Here is a 24,142-nt window from a genome sequence, read left to right as displayed (position 1 = left end):
CAGAAGGAACAGCGCCCCCAGCATTGGTCTGGGACCATCCCCCCACCTTGGCTGAACTGTCTCAGTGAAATGTCCCTGTGTGGCTGGTTTCCACTCGCGGGCATTCAAATTTGGAGCAGCCTTGAATCCGGGAATGTCCTCAGCATCCTTTGCATCCTTACAAGGAAGGTGGGTGCATTTCCACTTGGTATTTTATAATAGGAGCCCTTGGGAACTTATTATCCAGGGAGGGAGAAAAAAGAGAGAATCTGATCTCCTTCCTGTGCAATATTCTGCTAACTCACATTGCATTACTTTGAAACAAGCTGACCAAGGTTTTCTATTTCTTCTATATTGTTTAGTCAACTTCAACATGCTCCCTTCACTATATGATTTCACTTAATATCTCACATAAATAAAATCTTGGTTTCTATTTTAGAAAAGGTATATTTGGTCACTTGAAATAAATTTCCACAGGGGATGGAGGGGCACATTTGCAAACAACCAAATCTTATTGACCCTCATGAAGACAGACCTTAGGGTTTATGCTTTCTGATTATGGACCTTAGGGTTTATGCTTTCTGATTATGGACCAGAAAAAGTGAGCCAAACACAGATGCCGAGATATCATTCCTGCAGGCCAGCCACCAGGTTTGTAAGGAAAATTTTGTTGCCATAGAACATACACTGACTCTCAGGATGCGGGATCTTTTATTGTGAGGTGTAATTCACAGAGAATATTTTAAAAATCTCACATTATTGTTGCAATCATCAGGCCACAAACTTGAATTTTTCTTTGTTTCATTCCAAGTTTTCAGGATGTTATAAAGCCTATTTTTTTTTTTGGTCATTTTTTTAAAAAAATTATTTATTTATTTATTTATTGGCTGTGTTGGGTCTTCGTTGCTGCAGGCAGGCTTTCTCTAGTTGCCGTGAGCAGGGGCTACTCTTCGTTGTGGTGCGCGGGCTCCTCATTGTTGTGGCTTCTCTTTCTGTGGAGCACGGGCTCTAGCCGTGTGGGCTTCAGTAGTTGTGGCACACGGGCTCAACAGTTGTGGCTCATGGGCTCTAAAGCGCAGGCTCAATAGTTGTGGCACGCAGGCTTAGTTGCTCTGCAGCATGTGGGATCTTCCTGGAGCAGGGATCGAATCCATGCCCCTGCATTAGCAGGCAGATTCTCAGCCACTGCGCCACCTAGGAAGCCCTCAGGATGTTATAAATACAGCTCTGTCCCTATGCTTTCATGTTGTGCTGCACTGAGATTTTATCTTCCTGTATTTTCCAAACTGGTAAATAATAAAAATAACAAGAGGAGGGGCAGTTTGTCCCAGAGGCAACTTACCTGTGCTGGCTGCTCCGTCATTCTTACTGAGTCTTGAAATTCAAGGCCCTCACAAAGGGAGGAATACTCACTCCATGGTCCTGACAGCTGAGCCAATTAGTAAACCCTTTCCTACTCAAAACTTTAGGCTCAAAATGTGAAAATGACCTCTTTCATCACATTTTCCCTTCCCACCATCATGGCAGCTACACCTTTTGGAAATGCAGCTCCCACTGTACAGATTTCTAAAATCCCTTTGCTGGGCAAATCTTAGATTTAGTGGGCCACAGGAGAAAAGCACCAAAAACACGCTAGGAAGGGAAGGTCACACACAATTGTGATGTTTAGCACAGCTCCGTAACTGAGTGTTTCAAAGGCAGAGGAAAACAACTCAAAATATTAACTGGTGAGTGTCAGGACTTTCTTCAAAGAGCTTTGTGACACATAACGGAAAACACGGTAATTACCGTTATTAAATTTAATACCCTAAACAGATGGTGTTCAATTTTTTCCCCAAAATGGACTGCTCACCTGATTGGAAAATTATTTCTGAGCCCTTACCCCAAACCCAGCTGCTTAACTTCTGTTGCATCCAGATGAGAAATGGTCTGCTTCCCTTACTTTGGAAATCTGACCATAAAATCATTTCTACTTTCTCCTAGTTAGTACTTAGGGATCAGAAATTACCCAATTTACTCAAGGAATTACTGTTACACTGAGTCCCAGATTGTCAGGAAATGAAGGATCTGCTAAATTAACGTGGTGTTCTTGGTTGAAAGGATAGATATGTGTGGACATTTATTTAGGTTTCTCTGAAAGAGATTTGCACCGTCTCCCTTCTAACCCCCACCTTCCAGTACATTCCTAAGGACCCCTAACAAGCCTCTGGCTCAAGTTTAGCCGTTTTGAGCCTATACCCTTGAACTGCCAGAGGGCAGAATCCGGCAGCTCAGGCTCAGCTCTAAAAATCCACTACCCTAGTGATGGTGGTGGGGGTTTTTTCTTAATAAACAATAGACATACATTTAATAAATCATCGGAAGCTCTATTTTAAATCCTGGTTGAAACCACGTGATGCAGAAATAAGCCCACCTTACACTGACTTTGAAAATATTTTATTTGAATAGTAAATAGTTATACAGTTGAAACAGTTCTATTGAAGCTTTCTATAAATAGCTAACAATTAAGAAAATAATGTATGTAGAAAAGAGATTGCATTTAAAAGTAAGAGCTGTCGGTTGTACGAGGGCCCCCAGGGGCTCTCCAAGCAGAATAAAATGGTAGGTTGTAACTCGCTCAGATAGGTATAAAAGTTAAAACTTTTAACAGATCCCTTTAGAAAAAGGCTCTCTTCTAAAATGCACAGTGAAATGTCAAGAGTGGCAAGGGGGGAAAGCGCACCAAAAAAAAAAAACCAAACTTCTGCAATCAAATAATATCATAATCTTCATAATTAATATAAATAAATAAAGAATAAATAACAATTACTCATAAATCAACATATACATTTAGAGGGAACTCATATAGTCCTACCTCAACAAAGATGATCAAACCGAAAAGTCTCACGTGAAATACTGAGGCAGTTTCTACAGCATCTTCTGAAAATTCCCTTCCCTCCCCCCCCAAAACAATCCCAAACAGACGACAGTTCAAGGCATTTGTGGCTAGACTAAAGAAAACTCTTTTTTAAGCAATTTGATTTGTTCACATACAAAAAGGTAAAGCCAGACTCCAGCAGTTCACAAGCCATAATAAAGCTAATCGTGTGGGAAGTTCAATTTACAGCCTGTGAAATATAAAGGCATTTATTCCTCAAGATTCACCCAAAACAACCCGTACGCTACATACATAGAGAGCAGAGATTGGTAGGCGAGAGCAAACCGCATTTCTAGACCATGAACACAGCGAATACTAGCAAGAAAAACATCTCCCCTCCAAGGGGAGGCTTCCAACCACGAGACAAACGCGTACAGCTTTTCTCTCTTGTACAGAAAGAGATTGGCTCCTGTTGCGCCATGGGGGGGAAGGGGACACAACGCAAAGGGGGGGGGGGTCCAAAAGGAGTCACAACGAGAGGATCGGGGTTACCGTCACGCCACACCGAGAGAAGCGGAGACAACACTCTCGCCGGGGGTGGGCGCCCCTGGCGCGGACGCGGGGTCGGGGCGCGCTCTCTTCGTGGGTCTCCAAGCGAAGGCACGGTTCGGGGGGCCAGGGTGGAGGGCGCGCTCTAGCAGGCCGGACGCACGGGGACCTGCAGGAGGATCACTTGTCTGTTCTCGGATGGGTGGCACTTGTTGATGTGCCGCGTGAGGCCGGGCGAGCTGTAGAAGGTGGCCGGGCAGTACTTGCAGGGGAACACCTGGGCAGCGTGCAGCAGGCGCAGGTGGCGCTCCTGGGCGCCCTTGCTGGGGAACGTCTCCCCGCACACTGGGCACAGGTGGCACTCGGCGGACGCACTCAGGCCCAGCACGCCGGCCGCCTCGCCGTCGCCGGCCGCCTCCTGGGGCGCCTTCTCGTCGGGCCCCGGGTACAGGGCCAGTAGGTCCTCGGCGGGGGGCGCCGGCGGCGCGCCTTTGGCCTGCAGCGCCTGGTGGTGCGCCAGCAGGTGCTTGCGCAGATAGGCCTGGCGGCGGAACTTCTTGGCGCAGTGGTGGCACTCGTAGAGCCCGTCCTCGGAGCCCGACTCGGACACGCCGCCCGGGCTCGGCGTGTCGCGGTCGCTGCCGCCGCCCGTCGCCTCCCGCGCCTCAGCCCTGGCAGCGGTTTCGGGCTCGGGCGCGCGGGCGGCGGCGGGCGCAGGCCGCGGTTTGTGCCAGCGGCGGTGCGAGGCCAGGTTGGCCGGGCAGCTGAAGACCTTGGCGCACTCCGGGCAGCGGTACTCCACGCGCACGATGCGCGAGCACTTGTGCTGCGCCAGCGCGAACGGGTCGGCGTACTCCTCCTTGCAGAGCTGGCAGATGAACTCGCCCAGCGGCCGTGCCGCGCCCCCCGCGCGGCCTCGCGGCGCCTCCACCGGACCCTCCTTGATCTTGAGCCCCAGCACGGGCGACGTGGTCACCTCGTCCTCGAAGTGCAGCTTGCGGATGGCTTTGGGCTTCTTGGCGCCCGGGGCCTTGGCTACCTTGGCCGGCGGCTCTGCCGCGGCGGCGGCGGCCGGGGGCGGGGGCCGCTTGCCGGGGGGCCGCAGGGAGGCGGCGGGGGGCAGCGGGGGGCCGGGCCCCGGGCCGCGGGCCGCCTTGGCGCCCGCCGAGAACGCCGTGCCCATCTTGAGCTCTGCGGGCGCGAAGAGCAGCGGGTCGCCGCCGCAGGTGCCGCCGCCGCCTCCCGCGCCGTTGACCCCGCCGCCGCTGCCGCCGCCGCCGCCACCTCCAACGAGCAGCGCGGCTGGCGTGGGGAAGGACTCGGCGGAGACAGGCGAGCCGAGGTTGAAGCTGCGCTCGAAGTACTTGTGCTTCTCGTGCTCGCGGCTCACGGGCCGCGTGGGGCTGTAGAGCGGCGCGGGGTGCGCGGCCTCGGGGTTGCCGAAGTGCGCGGCCCGCGACCCCGGCGGGGGTGGTGGCGGGCCCGGCGCGCAGGCGAGCGCGGCGGCGAGCGCCGCATGGGCGCGCTCGGCGGGTGGCGGCGGCGGCAGCGGGCCGGGCCCGGGGCTTGGCGCCGGGGGCGAGGCGCGGGCGCCCCCGCAGCCCGGCGAGAGCAGCAGCGCGCGGTCGCCGTCCTCGCCGCCGCGGACCCGGTAGGACACGGGCGTGGACTTCTTGCTGCGCTTCACCAGGAAGCCGCGGGGCATGTTGGCAGGGCGCGAGGGCGAGGGCGAGGCGCTGGCTCGGTCCCACCTCCGCGCTCGGCCCCGGCGGCTCTCAGTGCCCCCGGCCCATGGCCCGGGCGCGGCGGCGGCGGCGGCGGGACTCGCGTGGCGCCGGCGGCGGCTCGGCCCGGCTCTGCGCCCTGCACGCGCGTCCCTGTCCCCGGGCCCGGGAGCCGCTCCCTTTTAACTGGGGGAGGGGGCCATTGTTCTCGCCTCCCGCTTCCCCCGGAGCCAATCAGCGCGCCGGCAGCTCCTCCGCCCGGTCGGGTGGGAGGGCAACGCGGCGGCCAAAAGGGGGCCGGGACTCGGGGGTCGCCCGGTAGGTGCGGCAGATGTACCTGAGGGCGCGGGGCCCCCGCGCGCGCCTCTCCGCCGCCCCGCCCGGCGCCTCTGCCCCGCCCGGCCCAGGCACACGCCCGGCCCCGCCTCCCTTCACGGTCTGCTGCTCCTCTATGGGGAGGCGCACGTGCCTGGGCTTTGTGTCTCTCCTCCGGGGGGCGCGGAGCCGCCAAATGGGCCCGTCCATCAGCACGACAATGCTCGCCCCCCTCCCGCGCAGGGATTACCCGCGGGTCGCGAGCAAAATAGCAACAAAGAAGAAGAATGGCCCCAAATATGTCAGGAGGGTTCAATCCGCGAGCGGGAGCGGAGGGGGAAGTTGTGCGCGCTGATTGGATAGGGGCGGCGGTGGGCAGCAGCAGGCGCGGGCGAGATCTGAGCGCGGCGGCCGGGGCGGGAGAGCGCTTGGGGGAGGCGCAGGAACTCCTCCTGGTGTTTGGGAAATAATCGGGAATCGAAAATAGCTGCAAAGCCCGGGCCCCCCAGAGCCCCGCCCGGGCCTCGGACTGATGGGCCGTGGGACCCAGGATCTAAGCGAAAACGGGACCCTGGAGTTACGAGTTTAGGTGAAAGGTCTGGCCTTCTGGCTGCAGCTGAGGGCGATGTTTGTGTCCGCAGCCGCCGCGAGCCCGCGGGCCTCGGGAAGGTTTCTCTCGAGTTTGAGAAACAGTTGGCACCGCACTTCTTCAATCGCGGGCAGACGCGGCGCTGGATGGGGGAGGGGGCATGCTGGACTGGGTTCCCAAAACCTTGAATTTCTGAACTTTTTTTTTTTTTTTTTTTTTTAAGTTCCCGGAGCCTCCGGGATCGGCATCGTTGGAGGGGCCAGGTCCAGGCCACTCGGAGCCTCCGCGTCGCCCAAGGCTGGGTTGATTCAGGCGGAGTTGGCCAAAGCCCGAAACGCGCAGCCGGCCGCGTGCGCCCCAGTGAAGTTGGTTTCCGCTCTCCTTGCGCGGCCTCATGCATTTTCATTCGGAGCGGGCATTTTGTCTGCCGGTTGACATCAGATGCTAAATCAAGGGCTGCAATCAAGGCGCTGCGGAATAAAGGGGCCGCCTGTCTGGGCGCGGGGCCCCCCGGAGCCGTGCCCCCTTCACCTTTGTGAAGGAAATTAACCTCCCGCTATTGAGCGCCGGTCGCGGCCAATCTGGACTCAAAAGAGGCGCGTGCTGCCGGCCGAAGGGAGAGGGGGGCAATCTGTCCTCTGAGGCAGGCTGAGGCCTCAGAGAGGACAGGCCGCCTCCCCCCCTCCCCCCGTGCCACCAGGAAAAGACAAGAGTGAAAATCCACCCCCACCCCCGCCACCCCGTTTGGACCCAGACCAGGCCCTTTGCCTCCAAGCTCTTCCCAACCCAGCCCCAAGGAAACACAAAAGGCAGGGGAACAGGGGTAGAACCCCCTGAGTGCGTTGTGGCCCTGATCGCCCATCACTAGGGAACAAATTGCAAAACCACAGCAAATGTCATATGTGGTGAAGAAAATGTCATTTTATTGAAAGAGAAGGAAACGGACACTTTTCTGCAAAGCTCTGTACAACCCAGATAGACTTGGCTGAGTTTTGCTTACGTTTGATTCCACCGAAGGTATTTAATTGTTTTGGATTTTCCCTCTGAAAATACCCTGGCGTGGAAATGAAAGATTTAAAAAAAAAAAAAAAAGAGTCCACATGAGTAATAAGTTGTAATGAGGACAGTTGTTAGGGTTAGTTAATCAAGGGGTTAATCAAGTTGATTAATCAAGGGGAAAATATTTGGTGATTTTATGTTTGTAATTTCTTTTTTAATTCAGACTGAAAAGAGAAGAATACACACAATGGAATATATTTTGAAAACTCTCATCCTGGTTTTAAAAATGCTAACGGCGATGAACGCTAGTCCTGAAAAAAGAAATTCGAAAATGAGTTTATCTAAAATTTATACACATCTTTCAGTCTAAAAGTAACTGCTATTTCCTTGCTCTTTTGAGCGCTGATTAATACTGCTGATGAAATTAGAAGTGGGAAAGGGATTCCGGGACAGCTTTGGCCAATTTTATTTTCTAATCACGAATCCCATCTGGATTGTGGAATAATAGGGCGGGGGCCTGGCCCGCCATCCCCAACTGAGGGCAGGGTATTTGGTCTTGCTTGTGTAACACTCCTTTCATTCAACAGATAACAGGGAGAGTTAGTCACCTTGCGAATCCTTTAAAAATAACAACACCCATAATTGTAAAGAGGGCGGGGGTGGGGGGGACGACAAAAAAACAAAACAAAACCCCTGCCTGAATGCAGCGAATTCAAACAGCGCTCTGAATTAAGCCAAGAGAATCTATTGAACACTATTGAAATACTGAGATTCAATGGATCCGTTTCTTTTTCTTTATTTGTGGTTTCTAGTCTTGCCAGAGAAAATGAAATCTGCTTTCAGACAGGTACGGTCAAAACAAATGGAAACTTGAAAGGTCCGAGTATTAGAAACTAGTTTCATAACCCAAGGCTGGGGAAGAATTCGGCTGCGCTCACGCACACACCAGCAATCTCCAAGGAGGTGCATCCATCCTTGCACCCGGCCGTGGGTTTCCGTCGTCTTCTGCGTGATTTTATTTCTCAGAACCTGCGTGCCCGCGGCGATGTGGACAGTGAGTCGAGATATTTGCCTTCCTCTTGGAAGAGAGCAAAGCGCCACCAGGCTGCGCCGCGGCGGCGGGCCTTTGCGTACTGCTTTTCCGGATAGGGGCCGCGTGGAGCTGGGTTGGGGAAACACTGAGCGCTGATTTGCCCCCTCCAGGAGAGTTTCACGGGAGGAGGCGAGCAGAGGGATCCCAGGCAGGGTCCCAAAGTGTCCTTCTCAGGCCCCAAGCGACTCCTCCCCTTCCTGTGGGGTCCTGGCCAGCGCTTGGGGAAAATCCGGAGGCCTCTTCGCCTCTCGTCCTTGCGGACCCCTCGGTGTGGGTTCTGCCTCTGACCGATGCAGAGCTGGAGGCCGCGACTACTCTAAGCTCTCCAGTCCTGGAGTCCCAGGTTGCCGTCGGGGAACGCGCTAGAGTTCACGGTGACCCCCGGCTCAGGAGTTTAGCGCCAGGGAGTTGCTAGAAGCTCAAAGCTTGGAGATAAGCGCTAAATCGGGGAATTTCGGCCCAGGAATTGCCCGATGGGATGTCGCCGGGTCCAGGCAGCCCCTAAGCTCCTGAGAGGCAGGGACGGGAGGGTCCGCGGTCTCACCCTACGGCGCACGGCGCGTTTGAAGACGCTTGGGAGGCGCGACAGGGAGTGGTCATCCACCCCCCACCCCGCGCCATCCCGGGCCGGCTGCGGGCCCCTCTGCCAGATTCGCAGAGGCCCTCCCGGCCCGCGAGCCTCGGCCGGGCCTGCACCTCGCGTTCCCGCCGCAGGGCCCGCCGTCAGGTCCCGGAGGGGCCCACGCCCCCGCGCACAGCGCGCGCCGGCCCGAGCCGGAGAAGCTTTGTGTTCGCAGGAATGAGGGGCGGCGGTGCCGGGCCCCGGGGCACGCGAGAGCCACGCGCAGCCCGCCGCCGCCCCGCCCGGCCGGCTCCGGCCTCCGGGCACTTTCCGGGCCCCCTCCCGCGGGCCGTCGCCTTTGTTCAGCATATTAGCATAAAGCTGCCAGGGATCTCTCGTTTAAATAATTCCACACAAAAGGAGAGCGCATGAAAGAGGGCGGACGGGGGCGAATTCGCGAGGCTGCGCTGTCCGCCGGGCGCGGGGAGGGACTGCGCTCCAGCAGTTCCCTCCCCTCGAGTTTCAAGTGCCCCCGGCAATCTGCCGCGCGCCCATTATTCGCCGGGGCCCACGGGGTGGCCGGCCGCCCCTTTCATCCTCCCGAGTGTGCCGTCGGGCCGCCGCACGATCCTTGACGTGCCCTCGGGGCTGTTTGTTTTCGCCTCGGGTGGGACTGTCGCGGCCCGCGAGGGGCAGGCGGGCCGGTCGGACCCCGGGCCGGGCAACGGGAAGGGCGACGTTAGCCAAAGCGGGCGAAGGCGAAGTCAGGAAGTGTGGGAAAGTCCTAAGCAGAAGATGAGGCCAGGGAAAGGCGGGAGGGCACCAAGCGGAGCGGGAGGGCACCGAGCGTGGGGCCCGCAGGGGGCCCACCTGTGAGGGGCAGCCCAGAGCCCCGCGCGCCCCCGTCTCAGGAAAGGCAGCGAGGAAGCCCCAGCAAAACTGACCGGAAAGGCCACGGCGACTCTGACCGTCCCCTGTCCTCGCCCGCCCCGAGGTGGATGGAGAGGCAGCCTCCCTGCCCACCGCGTCCCACGTCTCCTTCTCCGCATCTTTCACTCCCTCTTCTCTCTCCTCCTCAAAGTCTCTCCCACCTCCGACCCTCTCCCTCTCGGACAGTCCCTCTCCTTCGTTTCCCCGACCCCCTTCCCTCCCCTCCCCATCACCTCCTCTCCCCTCCGTTCTCTCCCCGCCCATCCCCTCTCCTTCAGGGTCCCCCTCTCTCCCCTCTCCTTTCTCTCCCCTCCCTCCCTTCTCCTCCCGCTCCTCTCCCCCTCTGGCTCTCCCTCCTCCCCGCAGGCCAACGTGTGTTATTTTATTTGTCTAGAGAGAGCCTATTTGTTCAGTGATGTGTGGCCTCCTGGCCGCCTGCTTTAATGGGGGACGCGGAGGCTGGTTTCTGCGAGTATTAGCATACAGCTGCCGCTCCGCCCTGCCCGGCGCGCACTGTATCCCAGCCTTATCATCACCTCTTCTCTCACCCAGAAAACAATCAACAGCTCCTCGCACACGGCGACTTTCGAGCCCCTCTCCCTGCTCCTTGGCTAACACTCAGCCGGGTGCACCCGCGTGCGCGCGCGTGCGCGCGTGTCCTCACGGACACACACACACACACACACCCTTCTTCTGAGGGTAAATATTGGTTGGCTGCCTTCACATTTTCTCCTCCGTACAGTGTTCCCTTTCCTCTCCCACATCATCTTCTATTTTCCTCTTACCTTCCTGGGATATTTGGGTGGCATCTCAGGAGCCAATTTTGGGAAAGAGGTGGCCACGTGCTGTTAGAAACCGACATATGTCAGGAGATCATTAGAGGCAACTGTGAGGCATGGTTGTTACATGTGATTTGGGGAGAAATACAACGTGGGAAATTTAACTTTGGTGTTTTCTTGTCAGTATTCTTTGTCCAAAACTATAGAATTCCAGGATTGGGCTTATAGTTCCCTGCTGAGCAGCACCAGCTGAAATGCATGGGGACTTCTCTCATTCACATCTCTATGGAAGCCCCGCCAGGGCTCCCCAAGAGAAGTCCAAATCTTGGTCTCTCTGAAGCCCTTTTTTTTGCCAGGATTTATCACCATCGAGGAATAAATATCTTTATTCTCCTAAAGCCCTTAAAACAGCTAGTTTCAAGCTATGATCAACAACTCTTAGGTTCGTCTCTTATTCTTAGAAAAGTGGTTCCTTAGTGATAAAATGCTTCTCTGCACATATATGCTAAAATTCCTGCCTAGATTCAGGAAATGACTCACTTTCTGAATATAGGACAGTGATCAGTAACTTCATCCCATACGCTATGTAGACTAAATTATATTCTAGACATTTTCAAATCTGCCATGATACTCATGGGGGCCCAAGACTACTTTAAAAAAGGCAGCAAAGGAAAACTTACTATAAAATGTATACATGATTTGATATTAAGGTTGGCACCGTTATCTGGGGTCACTTTTATGTGACCAGAAGCTTTTTAATGGTAGTACTTGGTCACAGAAATCACAACTGTTGATCCTTTAACTGGTTGTTTTGTTAATCTCCACCCTAGGTCCCAGGGCCTGTCACAGAAACTCACTCCATTTGCTGATGAATTTGATCCAGGGCAACTCGGAGGAGGGAGGTGGGGGAAGGAGAGTTTCTTGAGCTGATTCATTTGCAGGCCCTGAAATATGGTTCCACGTGTGTTGCGCTTGCAGTTTGAAGAGGGGACGGGTAGCAATTGTTCTCCGTAAGAGTTACACAGTTTGTATCATATGGTGGGAGCTGGGCCCTCCCTCTAAACGACCCATGTGCTTGTGTAAAACATACGTGTGCAGGAATTAATGGAGTTTATTGCTTGTTTCTGCTTGCCTTAGAAAAATCAGAGTCTAGTGTTCCAGAACCATTTCATTTTTGAGAGGTATCAGTTTGTTAATGGGTGGATAATTCTGTGATGCCAGCTATGACTTATCCTCCAAATAGCTGTGTAGTCATTGCAGTTGGGCCAACTCTTGCTAAATGTTAACATAAATATAAAAAAAGAAAAAAAGAAAAAAAAAAGAACAAAAACTGGAATTCTATCCATGAAAGCCAGTTTTAAGCCCCACTGGTCAAAAATCCAGACACAAGTTGTGTCACACTATCTGCTTAAAAGATATTCAAATAAATGAAAACAGTCTTATGTGTTGTTCCTGAATCCATATGTTTTGTGGTAGGCACTTAATTTACGTTATTTACAAGAAAGAGGGCTGCTGACCCACATTACAGGTGACAGGTACCAGAGGCCCCTGATGCAAAGCAACAGCGCCGAGGGTCAAAGGCAACGACCTAGATTAATTCCCCACCATCATCGCTTTCTCATCTAAAACCTGTGCGTGCACCGAGGTTGATCATCCAGTGTTTGGGTGCACTTATGCTCCTGGTCTGGAACAGGAAGGAGAAATACAGGGGCCGTCAGGGAAGCCTCGTCGTTTCAAAGGTTCCTGTAAACTTTTCTATGAAATCAGTCCTTCTGAAGTTGGATTACGCAGATAACTTTCCGTCATCTGTTTTACTCATTTTTCCATCCTGGGCACACGATTTTCTTTTTTATCACTCACATGACCGGGTAAACATGTAAAGGACTAACAGCGTTGGCGTGCTGGGCTTTTCAGGAAATCAAACGGAATCACGCCCAAGGTAGAAAAAAAAAGTTTTACACAGTACGATCTCATTTTATTGCTAAAATGGGTTATTCAGCCCAGGAACACGCTTGGTGTTGGTAAAGCGTCTCCCTGCCCCAGAATCGAGACGCACCGCCGTGCGCCACCTACTGAGACGATAGGAAACTACAGGCATCGGTGGACGCGGAAAGGAAAGGACCGAACCACTAGGGTGCCTGGCGGTCCAGCCGGGCTTCAGAGAGGTTTCCTGCTTCTGCGGAGCACTTCCCGGAACGACACCTGTGGAAACGGTCAAGTGGAGGCCTTAGCCACAGCTAAATGATGCCGGGCCACGCGTACATGGGCAGGTGGTAATGATTATAGCGCAGATAGTCAAGGATGCTCCTCTCCACCAGAGGCCTGTAGATGGTGTCCTGGAAAACTCTTTTGAGGTAACTCCTGGGCTTCTCGGGCAGGTTAATTTCCTCATCTTCGATTTGACGGGCTAACTCTTCCATGGAAGGAAGGTTTTCCTCCTGAAAAATATAGTAAGAGGCCAGATACTGAAATTACTTGGGCTTAGCCCCACAATAAGAGGGCAATTTCACTACAACTCCCCCAAGGTGGGTCATTTTTTTTCTAGGTTAAAAATAATAATAAACTGTGGCAAAACACGCACAGCATAAAATTGATCTCTCTCACCATTTTTAAGTGTAAGATTCAGAGGCCTTAAGGACTTTCACATTGTCGTGCAGCCATCACCACCGTCATCTCTAGAATATTCTCATCCTTCCAAATCGTCTCTTTAATTTAAGCACTGACTCCCCATACCCCTCCTCCCAGCCCCTGGCGACCACCCTTCTCCCTTCTCCATGACTTTGCTTTAGGCGTCTTGTGTAAATGGAATCAAACACTATTTGTCTTTTTGTGACTGGCTTACTTCATGTAGCATAATGTCTTCAGGGTTCAGCAAGGGCAGACATTTTAAGCTCTTAATTTTCAGGCAAAAATGATCTGTACACCAGGCTTGTTTTAAAAATAAGAAAGGAGGCAATTAAACATTTTTACGTGAAAACTCCTAGATGGTTTTCTTTACTTGGTTACAGTCCCCAAGAAATGGGATGTTTTAAGTCCTAGAATAAATTCTTAGTAAAGGCAAATTTAGTTGATATCTTTTAAAGATAAGGCTCAGAGGGAATAAAGTTATTTGAAGTTGAGAATCATATAATATAGCAGAGATTTTTCTAACATTTTATTATAAAATAAAAGGATTCAAACATAGAGGCAAGTTGATAGAATGGTGTGCTTGGCACTGAATACACACTACCTGATTTCTATGGCTACCATACTTGCTTCACCACCTATCTGCCCATGTATAGGATGGTTGTTATAAAAAGCACTTCACTCAAAAAAAATTTTTTTTAAATTTTAAAAGGGATTTCCCTGGTGGTCCAGTGGTTAAGACTCTGCAGTTGTTAAGACTCTGCCCCTCCAATGCAGGGGGAACGACTTTGATCCCTGGTTGGGGAACTAAGATCCCACATGCTGTGTGGAGTGACCAAAAAAAAAAAAAAAAGAAAAAGCACTTCACTGAGATTTGAGTTATGTGCTTCCTGAACACCACAATAATTGAAAATTACCGTAAAGGAAGCTGGGCTTTGATGGTATATTTATTTGACCTTCCAATAATTCTTTTTTATTTTTAACAGCAAAAAAGCAGATAACTTGCATAGTTCTACTGGATCATTAATTTATTAATAGTAAGAACTTATAGGTAGAAAAATAGATTCCAACTATATGGAGACATAAGGTAATTATCACTTGGTTATTTAAGTGAAACACTGCCAGGTGTGGGAGATTATACACACATCGCTTGGAAGAACCGTCAGTGGGGGTCCAGGACTCCAAATCGGCTCAACAAAGACAGTGAGAGAGAAACTGGCAAGGGCTGCCCAGAACTAAATATTAGAGGCGCTGAAACATTTGAGTACCCAAGCACGTGTGCAGTATACCTGAGGTTGGTTCTTCCTCCCTTAATTTTTCAGAAAAATTGTATCAAACATAATGAATATACAAAAATTAGAGAAGATTTTGGGCTCATGGTGTATGATGCTGTTCTAACATCAGGGTGAATGGTGTAGAGTCACAAAATGGAACTTTTAAATTTATGGAAGACAAATACTGCTCCAGATCGTAAACTCATTTTTGTGCATTTGCGTCTCCTAGTGTGTGACCTTTCTCAGTGTGACCACCACCCTCCCCCCGTCCCCAGCAGTGTGACCAACCCCCCCCCCAAGGCGACAACCACCTCCCAACATGCTCATCTGTGAGCAGCTCACCTCACAATGCCACATACAACACGTGACCTTTTGTGTATGGCTTCTTTAAGTTGACTCCGTGCTTTGAGGTTTATCTACTTTCTAGAATGTATCAGCGCTTCATTTCTTTTATGGCAAAATAACGTTCCATTGTGTGGATGGATCACATTTGTTGAGCCACAGGTTCTTTGAACATTCATATACAAGTATTCGTTTGGATACTGATTTTCAGTTCCTCTGGGTACATACCTAGGAGTGCAGTGGCTAGGTCATATAGGAATTCTGTTTGTAAGTTTTCAGAAGCCATCGAACCATTTTTTTCACAGCAACTGCATAATGATTTTACATTCCCCTCAGCAATGGGTGAGAGTTCCAATTTTTCCACATCCTTGCCAACACTCATGATACGCTCTTTTTTTTTCCCCACAGTGGGTGTGAAGTGGTATCTCACTGTGGCCCTGGTTTGCATTTCCCTAATGATTAATGATGTTAACATCTTTTCATGTAAATGGGTTTACTTTGGTTCTTAATTTTATTTCATTGATCTATATGTCTATCCTTATGCAAGTACCATACTGTCTTGGTTACCATTGATTTGTATTCAGTTTTGAAATTGCAAAGTGTGTGTCCTTCAACTTTATAAAAATTTCCCAAATTGTTTTAGCTATTTGGAGTCTTGCATTTCCATAGGAATTTTAGGATTGGCTTTTCCATTTCTAAAAAAAAAAAAATACCACGGGGGATTTTATAGGATTGCATTGAATCTGTAGATTGCTTTGCATAGTATTCCTATCTTAACAATATATTTTTTTTGCATGTAAAACTAAGCACTTTGGGCTTTTTAATTTTTATTTTAAATTAGAGTATAGTTGACTTACAATGTTGTGTTAGTTTCAGGTTTACAGCAAAGTGATTCAGTTATACATATACATATATCTATTCTTTTTCAGATTCTTTTCCCATGTAGGTTATCCTATCTTAACAATATTAAATCTTCAAATCCATGAACACAGATGTCTTTTCACTATTAAGGTCTTCTTTAATTTCTTTCAGAAATGTTTTGTGGTTTTCAGTGTACAAGTCTTGCACCTCCTTGCTTAAATTTATTCCCAAGTATTTTATTATTTTTAATGCTTTGTAAGTGGAATTGTTTTCTTAATTTCATTTTGGGTTATTGATTGCTAATGTAGACAACTGATTACTGTATGTTGATCTTGTATCTTGTAACTTTGCTGAATCCATCTATTAGCTCTAATATTATTTTGTGATTCTTTAAAATTATCTTTATATGAGATCATGTCCTTTGAGAACAGAGATAGTTTTCCTTTCAAATGTGGATGCCTTTTATTTCTTTTTCCTGCTTAGTTGCTGTGTCTAGCACTTCCAGTACAATGTTGAATGTAAATGGTGGAAGCAGGCATCCTTGTCTTGTCCTGGTTCTCAGAGATAAAACTTTGTCTTTTAATGAGTGCAATGTTAGCTGTGGGCTTTTCATAAATACTCTTTATCAGGTTGGGTCAGTTGCCTTCTATTCCTGGCTTTTTAGTGTTTTTACCATGAAAGCATGTTTGATTTAGAAAAGTGCCTTTTCTGCATCAATTGAGATTATAGCACTTCTCCCATCTTTCATTTTATTAATGTGGTGTATTACACTGATTAATTTTCATATGTTGAACCACTCTTACATTCCTGGGGTAAATCTTGGTCATGGTGCATAATCCTTTTAGTGTGTTACTGGATTTAGTTTGCTAGTATTCGGTTGAAGATTCTTGCATCTAAATTCATAAGGGATATTGTTCTGTAGTTTTCTTTTGATGTCTTTGTCTGACTCTGGTATCAGGGTAATGCTGGCCTCAAAGAATGGGCTAGGAAGTGTTCCTTCCTCTCCTATTTGTTTGAGAGGAGTTTGAGAAGGGTTGTTAATTCTTCAAATGTTTGGTAGAATTCAGCAGTGAGACCAGCTGGTCTTGGGATTCTCTTTGTTGGGAGGTTTTTGATTACTGATTCAATACCTTTACTTGTTATAGGTCTCTTGAGATTTTCTATTTCTTCCTGAGTCAATTTTTGTAGTTTGTGTGTTTCTAGGAATTTTTCTGTTTCATTTAGGTTATCTACTTGGTTGACATACAATTGTTCATAGTGTTCTCTTTTCAAGCTTTATTATTTAAGGTTGGTAAATGTCTCCATTTTCATTTCAGTAGGGATTTGAGTCTTTTTTTTCCTTGATCAATCTAGCTACATGTTTATTTTGTTGATCTTTTAAAAGAACCAACTTTTGGTTTCATCAATTTTCTCTGTTTTTTTTTTTTTTTAATTCTGTATTTCATTTATATCCACTCTAATGTTTATTTCCTTCCTTCTGCTAGCACTGGGTTTAGTTTGGTTTTCTTTTTCTAGTTTGGTTTTCTTTCTTCTAGTTCCTTAAGGAATCAAGTTAGGTTATTGATTTGAGGGCCTTCCTTTTTGAAAATGTCAGCATTTACAGCTATAAATTTCCCTCTGAAAACTATTTTTGTGCATCCCATAAATTTTGGTCCATTGTGTTTTCATTTCCATTTGTCTCTAAGTATTTCTAACAGCCCATTTGGTTTCTTCTTTGAAATCAAAGAAGTTGCTTAAGAATCTGTTGTTCTATTTCTAGTTGATTTCTAGTCTCGTTTCATTGTGGTTGGAGAATATACTTTGTATGGTTTAAGTCTTTTAAAATGTATTGACACTTGTTTGGTGGCCTGTCCTGGAGAATGTTCCACATGCACTTGAGAAGACCATGCATCCCATTTTTGTAGGGTCAAGGGCTCTGTATAAATCTGTTAGGTCCAGTTGGTTTATAGTGCTATTCAAGCCCTCTATTTCCTTGTTAATCTTCTATCTGGTGGTTCTATCCATTACTGAAAGTGGGATATTAAAGTCTCTATTATTTTAAAGCTAATCTTTCTAATTCTATCAATATTTGCTTCATATATTGCAGGGTTCTGCTGTTCATATATGTTTATAATTGTTATATCTTTCTGAAGGATGATTTTGACTATACAGAATTTCACCTGGGTCAGTGACTATTTGGCTAGATGCATGGCCAGTGGATGTATAAGCCATTCCCCTTTTGACTTCCACAAAAGGATTTGAGCTATCTTGTAATGATCTTGTTTTTTAAGTAAATCATATATAGATTTATAACCTACACACAACTTATGATGAGAGTCCTAGATAATAGTCTTTTATTTCTTCCTCCACATGTGGAGGGAGGGGAAAATTGGTAAACTGAGCTCTAGGATGTCATAGTTAATGGGATTGAACTTCTGTACTTCCCTGAAGACAAGGTAGAAAGTGAAATTACATGGGTTACATCATCTCAATATTTGAGAAAAGGAATTACTGTTATTTTGTAGTGAAGGCTACCTGCTTTATTTTCCTATTACCAGACTCCTCAGTGAAATTCCTGCATGTCTGTTTGTATGACTACCTCTTCCACTGTTGGCCTGTCTCCACTGTATCTGTCACTGTCACTGACTTTTGGAGCCATTCTTCTGTGCCCCGTACTTGCACGTGAACCCTCCCTTTCTCTCCCCCACAGCTCTCTGAGTCCCTGTTCCACGGGGCTCTGAGCTACAGGCAGACACCACTGCAGGCACCAACTCCTCCTGTGGACTTTCCACCTGACAGATATCAGAACAGCCCCCAGTGGAGGTCCTTCTTGCAGAGGTTCCCCTTTCTGGAAATGGAGAGAACCCACGAGGATGGCTGGGGAAGCCTTAGAGCATCATCTGCAAAGGCCATTTGCGGTCTCCCTGCTCTCCTGCCAGGGCCCACTGCCAGGCTAGGCTTATGCACTGCAGACTGACCCATGGCAAATGTCCTCTTGTGCTTCAAAGGTTGCGGGGGTCTCAGAGGGTGCCATGAGAAGCAGCTGCTACTGCATTTGACGATGTACTTGGGAAAATGAAGGGAAAGCTTCCCTTTTAAACTTGACACCAAAAACTGCTTGGCTTTGTGCAAGAGGTTAACTGATGAGCTCAGATCTGAGGTTTAGAAGCTTTCAGCATAGAGTTTTGATGGAATAGTTAAAAAACTGATGAATCCTTCTTGTGGGGCTGCGGGGAGCTGCAGGTTGTTTTGGGAGGGAGGGAGGGAGGGAATGAGGGAGGGAGGAGGTTCAGCAAAGCTCAGTAAACACCACGCTTCCAGCTCAGGGTCACGTTTTAATGTGGACTGACTTCCTCACAGCCCCGAATGAAGTGTAGGGAGCTATTTGACCTGTAACATCTTTTTCTTTTTTAAAAAGAATTTTTATTTATTGGCTGCATTGGGTCTTCATTGCTACGCATGGGCTTTCTCTAGTTGCGGTGAGTGGGGTCTACTCTGTTGCAGTGCATGGGCTTCTCGCTGAGGTGGCTTCTCTTGTTGCAAGGCACAGGCTCCAGGTGTGTGGGCTTCAGTAGTTGTGGCACGTGGGCTCAATAGTTGTGGCTTGTGGCCTCTAGAGCGCAGGCTCAGTAGTTGTGGTGCATGGGGTTAGTTGCTCCGTGGCATGTGGGATCTTCCCCGACCAGGGCTTGAACCCATGTCCCCTGCATTAGCAGGCAGATTCTTAACCACTGCACCACCAGGGAAGGCCCTGACCTGTAACATCTTGTATCCTATCTCATTACTAGTATTATTTCCAATTTGAATGGCTCTCGCTGTGGCTGACCTGGGCCTGTAGCCATCAGCCCCTCTGCTCCCCTCGGTACCCTCCCCGGCCTGGTTCCTATCTTTGTGGACACCAGAGAGAATTGAGTTTGGTTTAAACTTTAAACCTATTTTCCCCAATCTGAATCTACTTCAGATTAGTAAAATTATGTAAACTTCCCAGCTTGGACCCCAGGGATGAAACTGCACAGGGGAGGGGCATGGAGGAGAGGGTACCATGCTACTGCTGAGGTCCAGTGCTGATGACCCTGGCTTTGGAGCAGGAGACCCTTGGGGTGCGTGAAGTCTCTCGGCTTCAGCTTCCTCATGGGTGAGGTGGATGTGATGGGAACAGTGCCTGCACCCACCTCAGAGGGTCCCCGTTGCGGTTCAGTGAGGTGGGGCGTGTGGCGGCCAGAACGAGGGGCCCGGGGAACTGGGCTGCATCCGTGCGTCCAGTGTGGCAGCCACAGCCCAGGGACCCGCGAGGAGATGACAAAGAGATGCAGGACCTGCCCACTTAGACAGTCAGAGTGGAAGCTCAGCCCCAGCCCTCATCCGAGTGAATCGAGGAAGAGTCTAGAATGGACATTTGACCAAAGATGTAAACTCCCTACAACCCTGGTAGGGACTCTAGGTGTTGAAAAAAATAAAGGTTCACAAATATTTTACTATTTATGTGGCAGAGTCAAATTTCCTGCCGAGCACGGAGCCTGTGGGCTGGGCAGCCTCACTTCCACTTAATCTTGCGTTGCCCGGAGAAAGAAGTTTCGGTTATAAAAGGAGTGCATTTGGACACCTGTTGACTTCCCTGGACACCCTTTTAAAAAAATTTTATTTATTTATGTATTTGGTTGTACCAGGTCTTGGTTGTACCAGGTCTTAGTTGCGGCAGGCGGACTCCTTAGTTGTGGCTTGTGTGCGCCTTAGTTGTGGCATGCGTGTGGGATCTAGTTCCCTGACCAGGGATCCAACCCAGACCCCCTGCATTGGGAGCACAGAGTCTTATCCATGGTGCCACCAGGGAAGTCCCCCAATGCCTTTAGAACAACACACACATACCAGTGGTTCGTGAACAGCCGGCAAATGTGGACAGAAACTACAGGAACGCGGCCCTCACACTCGAGCGCAAGGAGATACGAGCCACACCCTGCTTTCCGCCCTCACTGTCAGTGGATAATGAAAGGACCGCTACTTGCAAAAGAGGAAAAGAAATTTGCCCCGCATAAAAGATTTGAACAATCCACTCTCCCTGAAATATCACCGTCTGTGCTTACCTACTCTGTAGCTTGTTTATATGAAGGACAGTTGGTTTTAAGAGTGAAACCACACAGTGGGAATGTAGGGAAGAGACCAAATGATCAACAACTGTAACTGCTTCTAATTTGCGAGGAATAACCCACATATCTGTTAATCACTCTTACCTCCTTGGAGGATAAGATCTGGCGTAACTCTTTCCGGAGATCAATAAAACGATCGTGAAAGAGAGCCATGCACCACGGCTCCGTGAAGTAGCTGGTGAGGGAAGAAAAAGACTCAGTTAGTTGGAAACCTTCTCATTACCACTAATAAAGTATTTACCTGCTTTTTTTGCCTTTATAAATTACAGTTCTGGCCCTTGTGCAATCGTTTGCTCATGAAATGCCTCGCGGAACAGCGGGGCCAATCAATTTTGTAAATGGATGTCCCTGATGTAAGGCCAGCTTCCATAATTACATTTAAAGTGGTTTAATTCAGAGCTGGGGCAAGACCCAGTGAAGAACCCTGATTTTATCAGAATTTAAAAGCCTGAAGACTTGTAAAGAACGGTGTCTCCATTATCTGCCCTCGTTTGAGAAAAACAGATTGCAGGATTAACTGAACTGCCGCATAAACAAATTAAATTTGGGGAGACAATAGCACAAATGTTGTTCATCATTAAGGTTTATGGATTACTAATGACCAGAAAAACAGGCCACCTCGGTGTTGCAACACGGCCTTCGTGCAACTGCACGGACGCCTAATTGAATCTCTCTCTGGAGTGCAGTTCTGTTGGTGGCCCTATTTGCTAACTTTATCCCGAAAACTGTTTGAACAAATGCTTTCTTACACGGAGGACGATATGGCCATCCTTCATTCACAGGGGATTGCTGAATATTTGATACATTCTTGGAAGAACCAAGAACATTTGCTGGTATCTTAACTCTTACTTTGTCTTAATGCTAAGTGTCTCGGAACAGGAAACTTCACTTCTTCACAGTTCGAGACATGTGGATGATGTGGGCTCCTCGGATGTGAGTTTGTCATTCCTGGGACTGTTAGTGGATGTCACGTGTGTGCCCAGGGAAGAGAAACGGGTGCTCACATGCAGAGGAGCACCTTCTGTTTTCTGAGACTTAAAGCTAATTCTTGGGGAGGAGGTAATGAGTCCCAGGGACACCAAGGCATTAAAGGACCAGGTCAGTGACAAGCGTGTGTATGATCAGCCTGGCACTCGGCTACACTGCTTAGTACCTATCACCTGTTCGCTTGACCAGAATATGACCTAATTTAATGCTTAACCACCTCCTTTGTTGTTTAGGTCATATACTCATCCAACTATTAATTCCACTCATATTGGCTGCATACCCATTCTTGCCCTGTTCTGGGTACTGGGGAAACAGCAGGTACCAACACAGACAAACAGCCCTGCCACCGTGGAGCTTATATCCAAGCAATAAACAGGTCCATGTACACATGTGAGTGAGAACTGCTTAGGAGGAAACAGAAATCAAGCAAGGACGGGAGACAGAGCAAGGCTCAAACCTAAGTGACTTAGTGAGTAAAGCCTTGAGGGAAGGGGGAGAGTGAGCTGCTTTGGGGAAAGAGCCTTCTGGGAACAGCAGGTGCAAAGGCCCAGAGGCAGGGGTCTGCTCTGCGCTCAAGGAGCCGGGGTGGAGATAAGCAAAGCAGGGTGTGGTAGGACCTAAGCTTAGGAAGGTGTTGGGTGGGAAGGATGCTCCTGGGGGCAGGAGTCCATGCAGATGTGCTGTGTAATCACTCCACAGCTGTCTAGCTCAGCACCTGCATGCAACAGGTGTCCTATAGATGTTCACTGCATGAAAGAAGGAATAACGAATGTTTGAATTGCACACGGCACGGTACACACTCCATGCTGCCTGGCCCTTGTGGGTCTCTCATTAATATAGAATAAACTTCTGCTAAATAAATAGGTGACAAAACTGTGCTAAGTGCCCCAAGATGGGCAGGCTTGAACAGTGGTCTGCCTGAACGCTGCAGCCTGGAGGGAGGCCAGAGGGTGTCGGGGGCGGGCGGGAGGGGAGCACTTGTGGAAACCTGGCAGAGCTGTGAGTGACTCAAGGCTGCTGAATCCTGAATGAATGGAGTTGATGGGGGTTCTGGCTGGGGTTCTGGGCCCCCACAAACTCAGGCCAACATCCAACACCCATCTAATTCCTGGAGCAAAGGCACTGGTGCGGAGTTGGCCACCTCGGGAGGCAAAGGCTCAGTGGGGTGATGTTTTGATATGTCTCCTGAGATGGTAGCTTCTTGGGACCATAGCATCAGTAATGCCTAAACCCAGACATTCAAGCACAGCTTTGCCAGGATGGTCCCTGCCTCTTAGGTCTCAGCAGCTTCTAGAAAAGCTTCAGGGAATTGTGGACTTGCAAATCTTGAAACCGCTATAATGCCTGAGTTAGAGACCAATGGGCGCTTTCACATTTGTTGCTGTCTTTCTGGTGTTGCTGAGACGCCTCCTCCTCCTGTGTGTGTTTCCAGGGCAGCATCAGGAGTTCCCACCCTCTTGGAAGCAGGGTCTGCAGTCACAGCCTTCTAGGTGGCATAGCCTCTTTCTCTGCTTTCCTGGCGCCAGCAGGGCCCTGTTCCAACTACCCAGGTGCTTCCCCACTCAGCACCTTCACAGCCCCGGCCTCTGCGTTACCATCAGTGACTCTGCATCATGTGCTTCCAAGAAGGGGCTCTGGGGATACCCGTTTCTCTTGGAATGAGTGCAGCCCACTCTGGGCCCTGGCCCACCGTCTACGCCCACATCCCCATCGCCTCCACCTGTAAGGCTAAGCACAGATGGCTGCAGGAGCCTTAATCCTCTGAAAATGTACCTGCTAAGCTCATCTGCACGGGGCCTGGGGTGTTGAAGAGGAAGGTGAGGTTCCTGCAGATTCCTTCTTCTGCTGCTTTGGAACTCACGGCCTCTCACTGGCCGCCAACAGCAAAGGCACCTGGAAATTCGATGACCACTCTTCTCATCAGAGCCTGTAGAGCAGTCTGCAGACCAGTGACTCAGGAGACCTGCAGTTTCATTCCTTTCACTCTCCCACCACTGTCTCCTGTGGTCAAGCATTTGGGAATTCTTGTCCAGAAGGTCACAATCTCCGCAAACAACTGTTGGCTGTGCACGTTCCCAGGATTTGTCTGGGGCAGCCATGCCCTTCAAACTAAACCAACCAGCTGACTTCTAAGGCTCCTTCTCAGTTTTATTGTAGCTTCAGTGGTGCCCTAGAGGCCACTTACAAGGGGATGATGAAATGCTAGCACCCACACGGGGGTGCCAGGCATTAGCAAGGAGCGTGTGGGCCCCTCCCCGTGCTGGGATGGGAGCTTCTGTACATCGTCTTAACCTTCGTGGCAGGTGGCACCCTGCCGAGCCTTCCCTAGCCTGGCTATCGCAGCTGCACGGGAACTGGAGTCCTAGAAAATCACAGTCACTTGCCTTTCTGAACTAGCCGTGGGCTGTGGAGTTCCCAGGCATCCTCCCTCCGCCTGGGGTGGGGGCCACAGCTCTGGGCTGGGGGATGCTGACCGGAGTTGGCAGAGTCAGGGCACCCCTCGGGGGCCACATCCAGCTCAGGCTTCTCCTGCTCCAGAGCTGTGCCCAGACTG

The 24,142-nt window shown here is 49.6% G+C and overlaps 2 protein-coding genes across 2 annotated transcripts in view; both read right to left on the bottom strand.

Moving 5' to 3' along the window:
• Positions 1 to 2,989: 2,989 nt before the first annotated feature.
• Positions 2,990 to 5,261, bottom strand: INSM1 (INSM transcriptional repressor 1). The gene has a single exon (XM_057703881.1). The coding sequence runs from the start codon at positions 5,088 to 5,090 to the stop codon at positions 3,531 to 3,533; it is 1,560 nt and encodes a 519-aa protein (XP_057559864.1). The 5' UTR covers positions 5,091 to 5,261; the 3' UTR covers positions 2,990 to 3,530.
• Positions 5,262 to 12,329: 7,068 nt separating this feature from the next.
• The window catches only part of CFAP61 (cilia and flagella associated protein 61), a 242,434-nt gene continuing 230,621 nt past the window's right edge, over positions 12,330 to 24,142 (bottom strand). The window contains exons 25-26 of the mRNA XM_057703248.1: positions 20,686 to 20,776; positions 12,330 to 12,814 (exon numbers count right to left, since the gene is read on the bottom strand). Coding sequence (XP_057559231.1) covers positions 12,614 to 12,814; positions 20,686 to 20,776 — 292 coding nt within the window. The 3' untranslated portion in view covers positions 12,330 to 12,613. The remainder of the gene's footprint in view (positions 12,815 to 20,685; positions 20,777 to 24,142) is intronic.

Source organism: Hippopotamus amphibius, chromosome 12, assembly GCF_030028045.1.
Source record: "Hippopotamus amphibius kiboko isolate mHipAmp2 chromosome 12, mHipAmp2.hap2, whole genome shotgun sequence".
Classification (NCBI taxonomy): Eukaryota; Metazoa; Chordata; class Mammalia; order Artiodactyla; family Hippopotamidae; genus Hippopotamus; species Hippopotamus amphibius.
The sequence above is the reverse complement of the archived record's forward strand: the minus strand, read 5'-3'. Positions and strand labels throughout refer to the sequence as shown.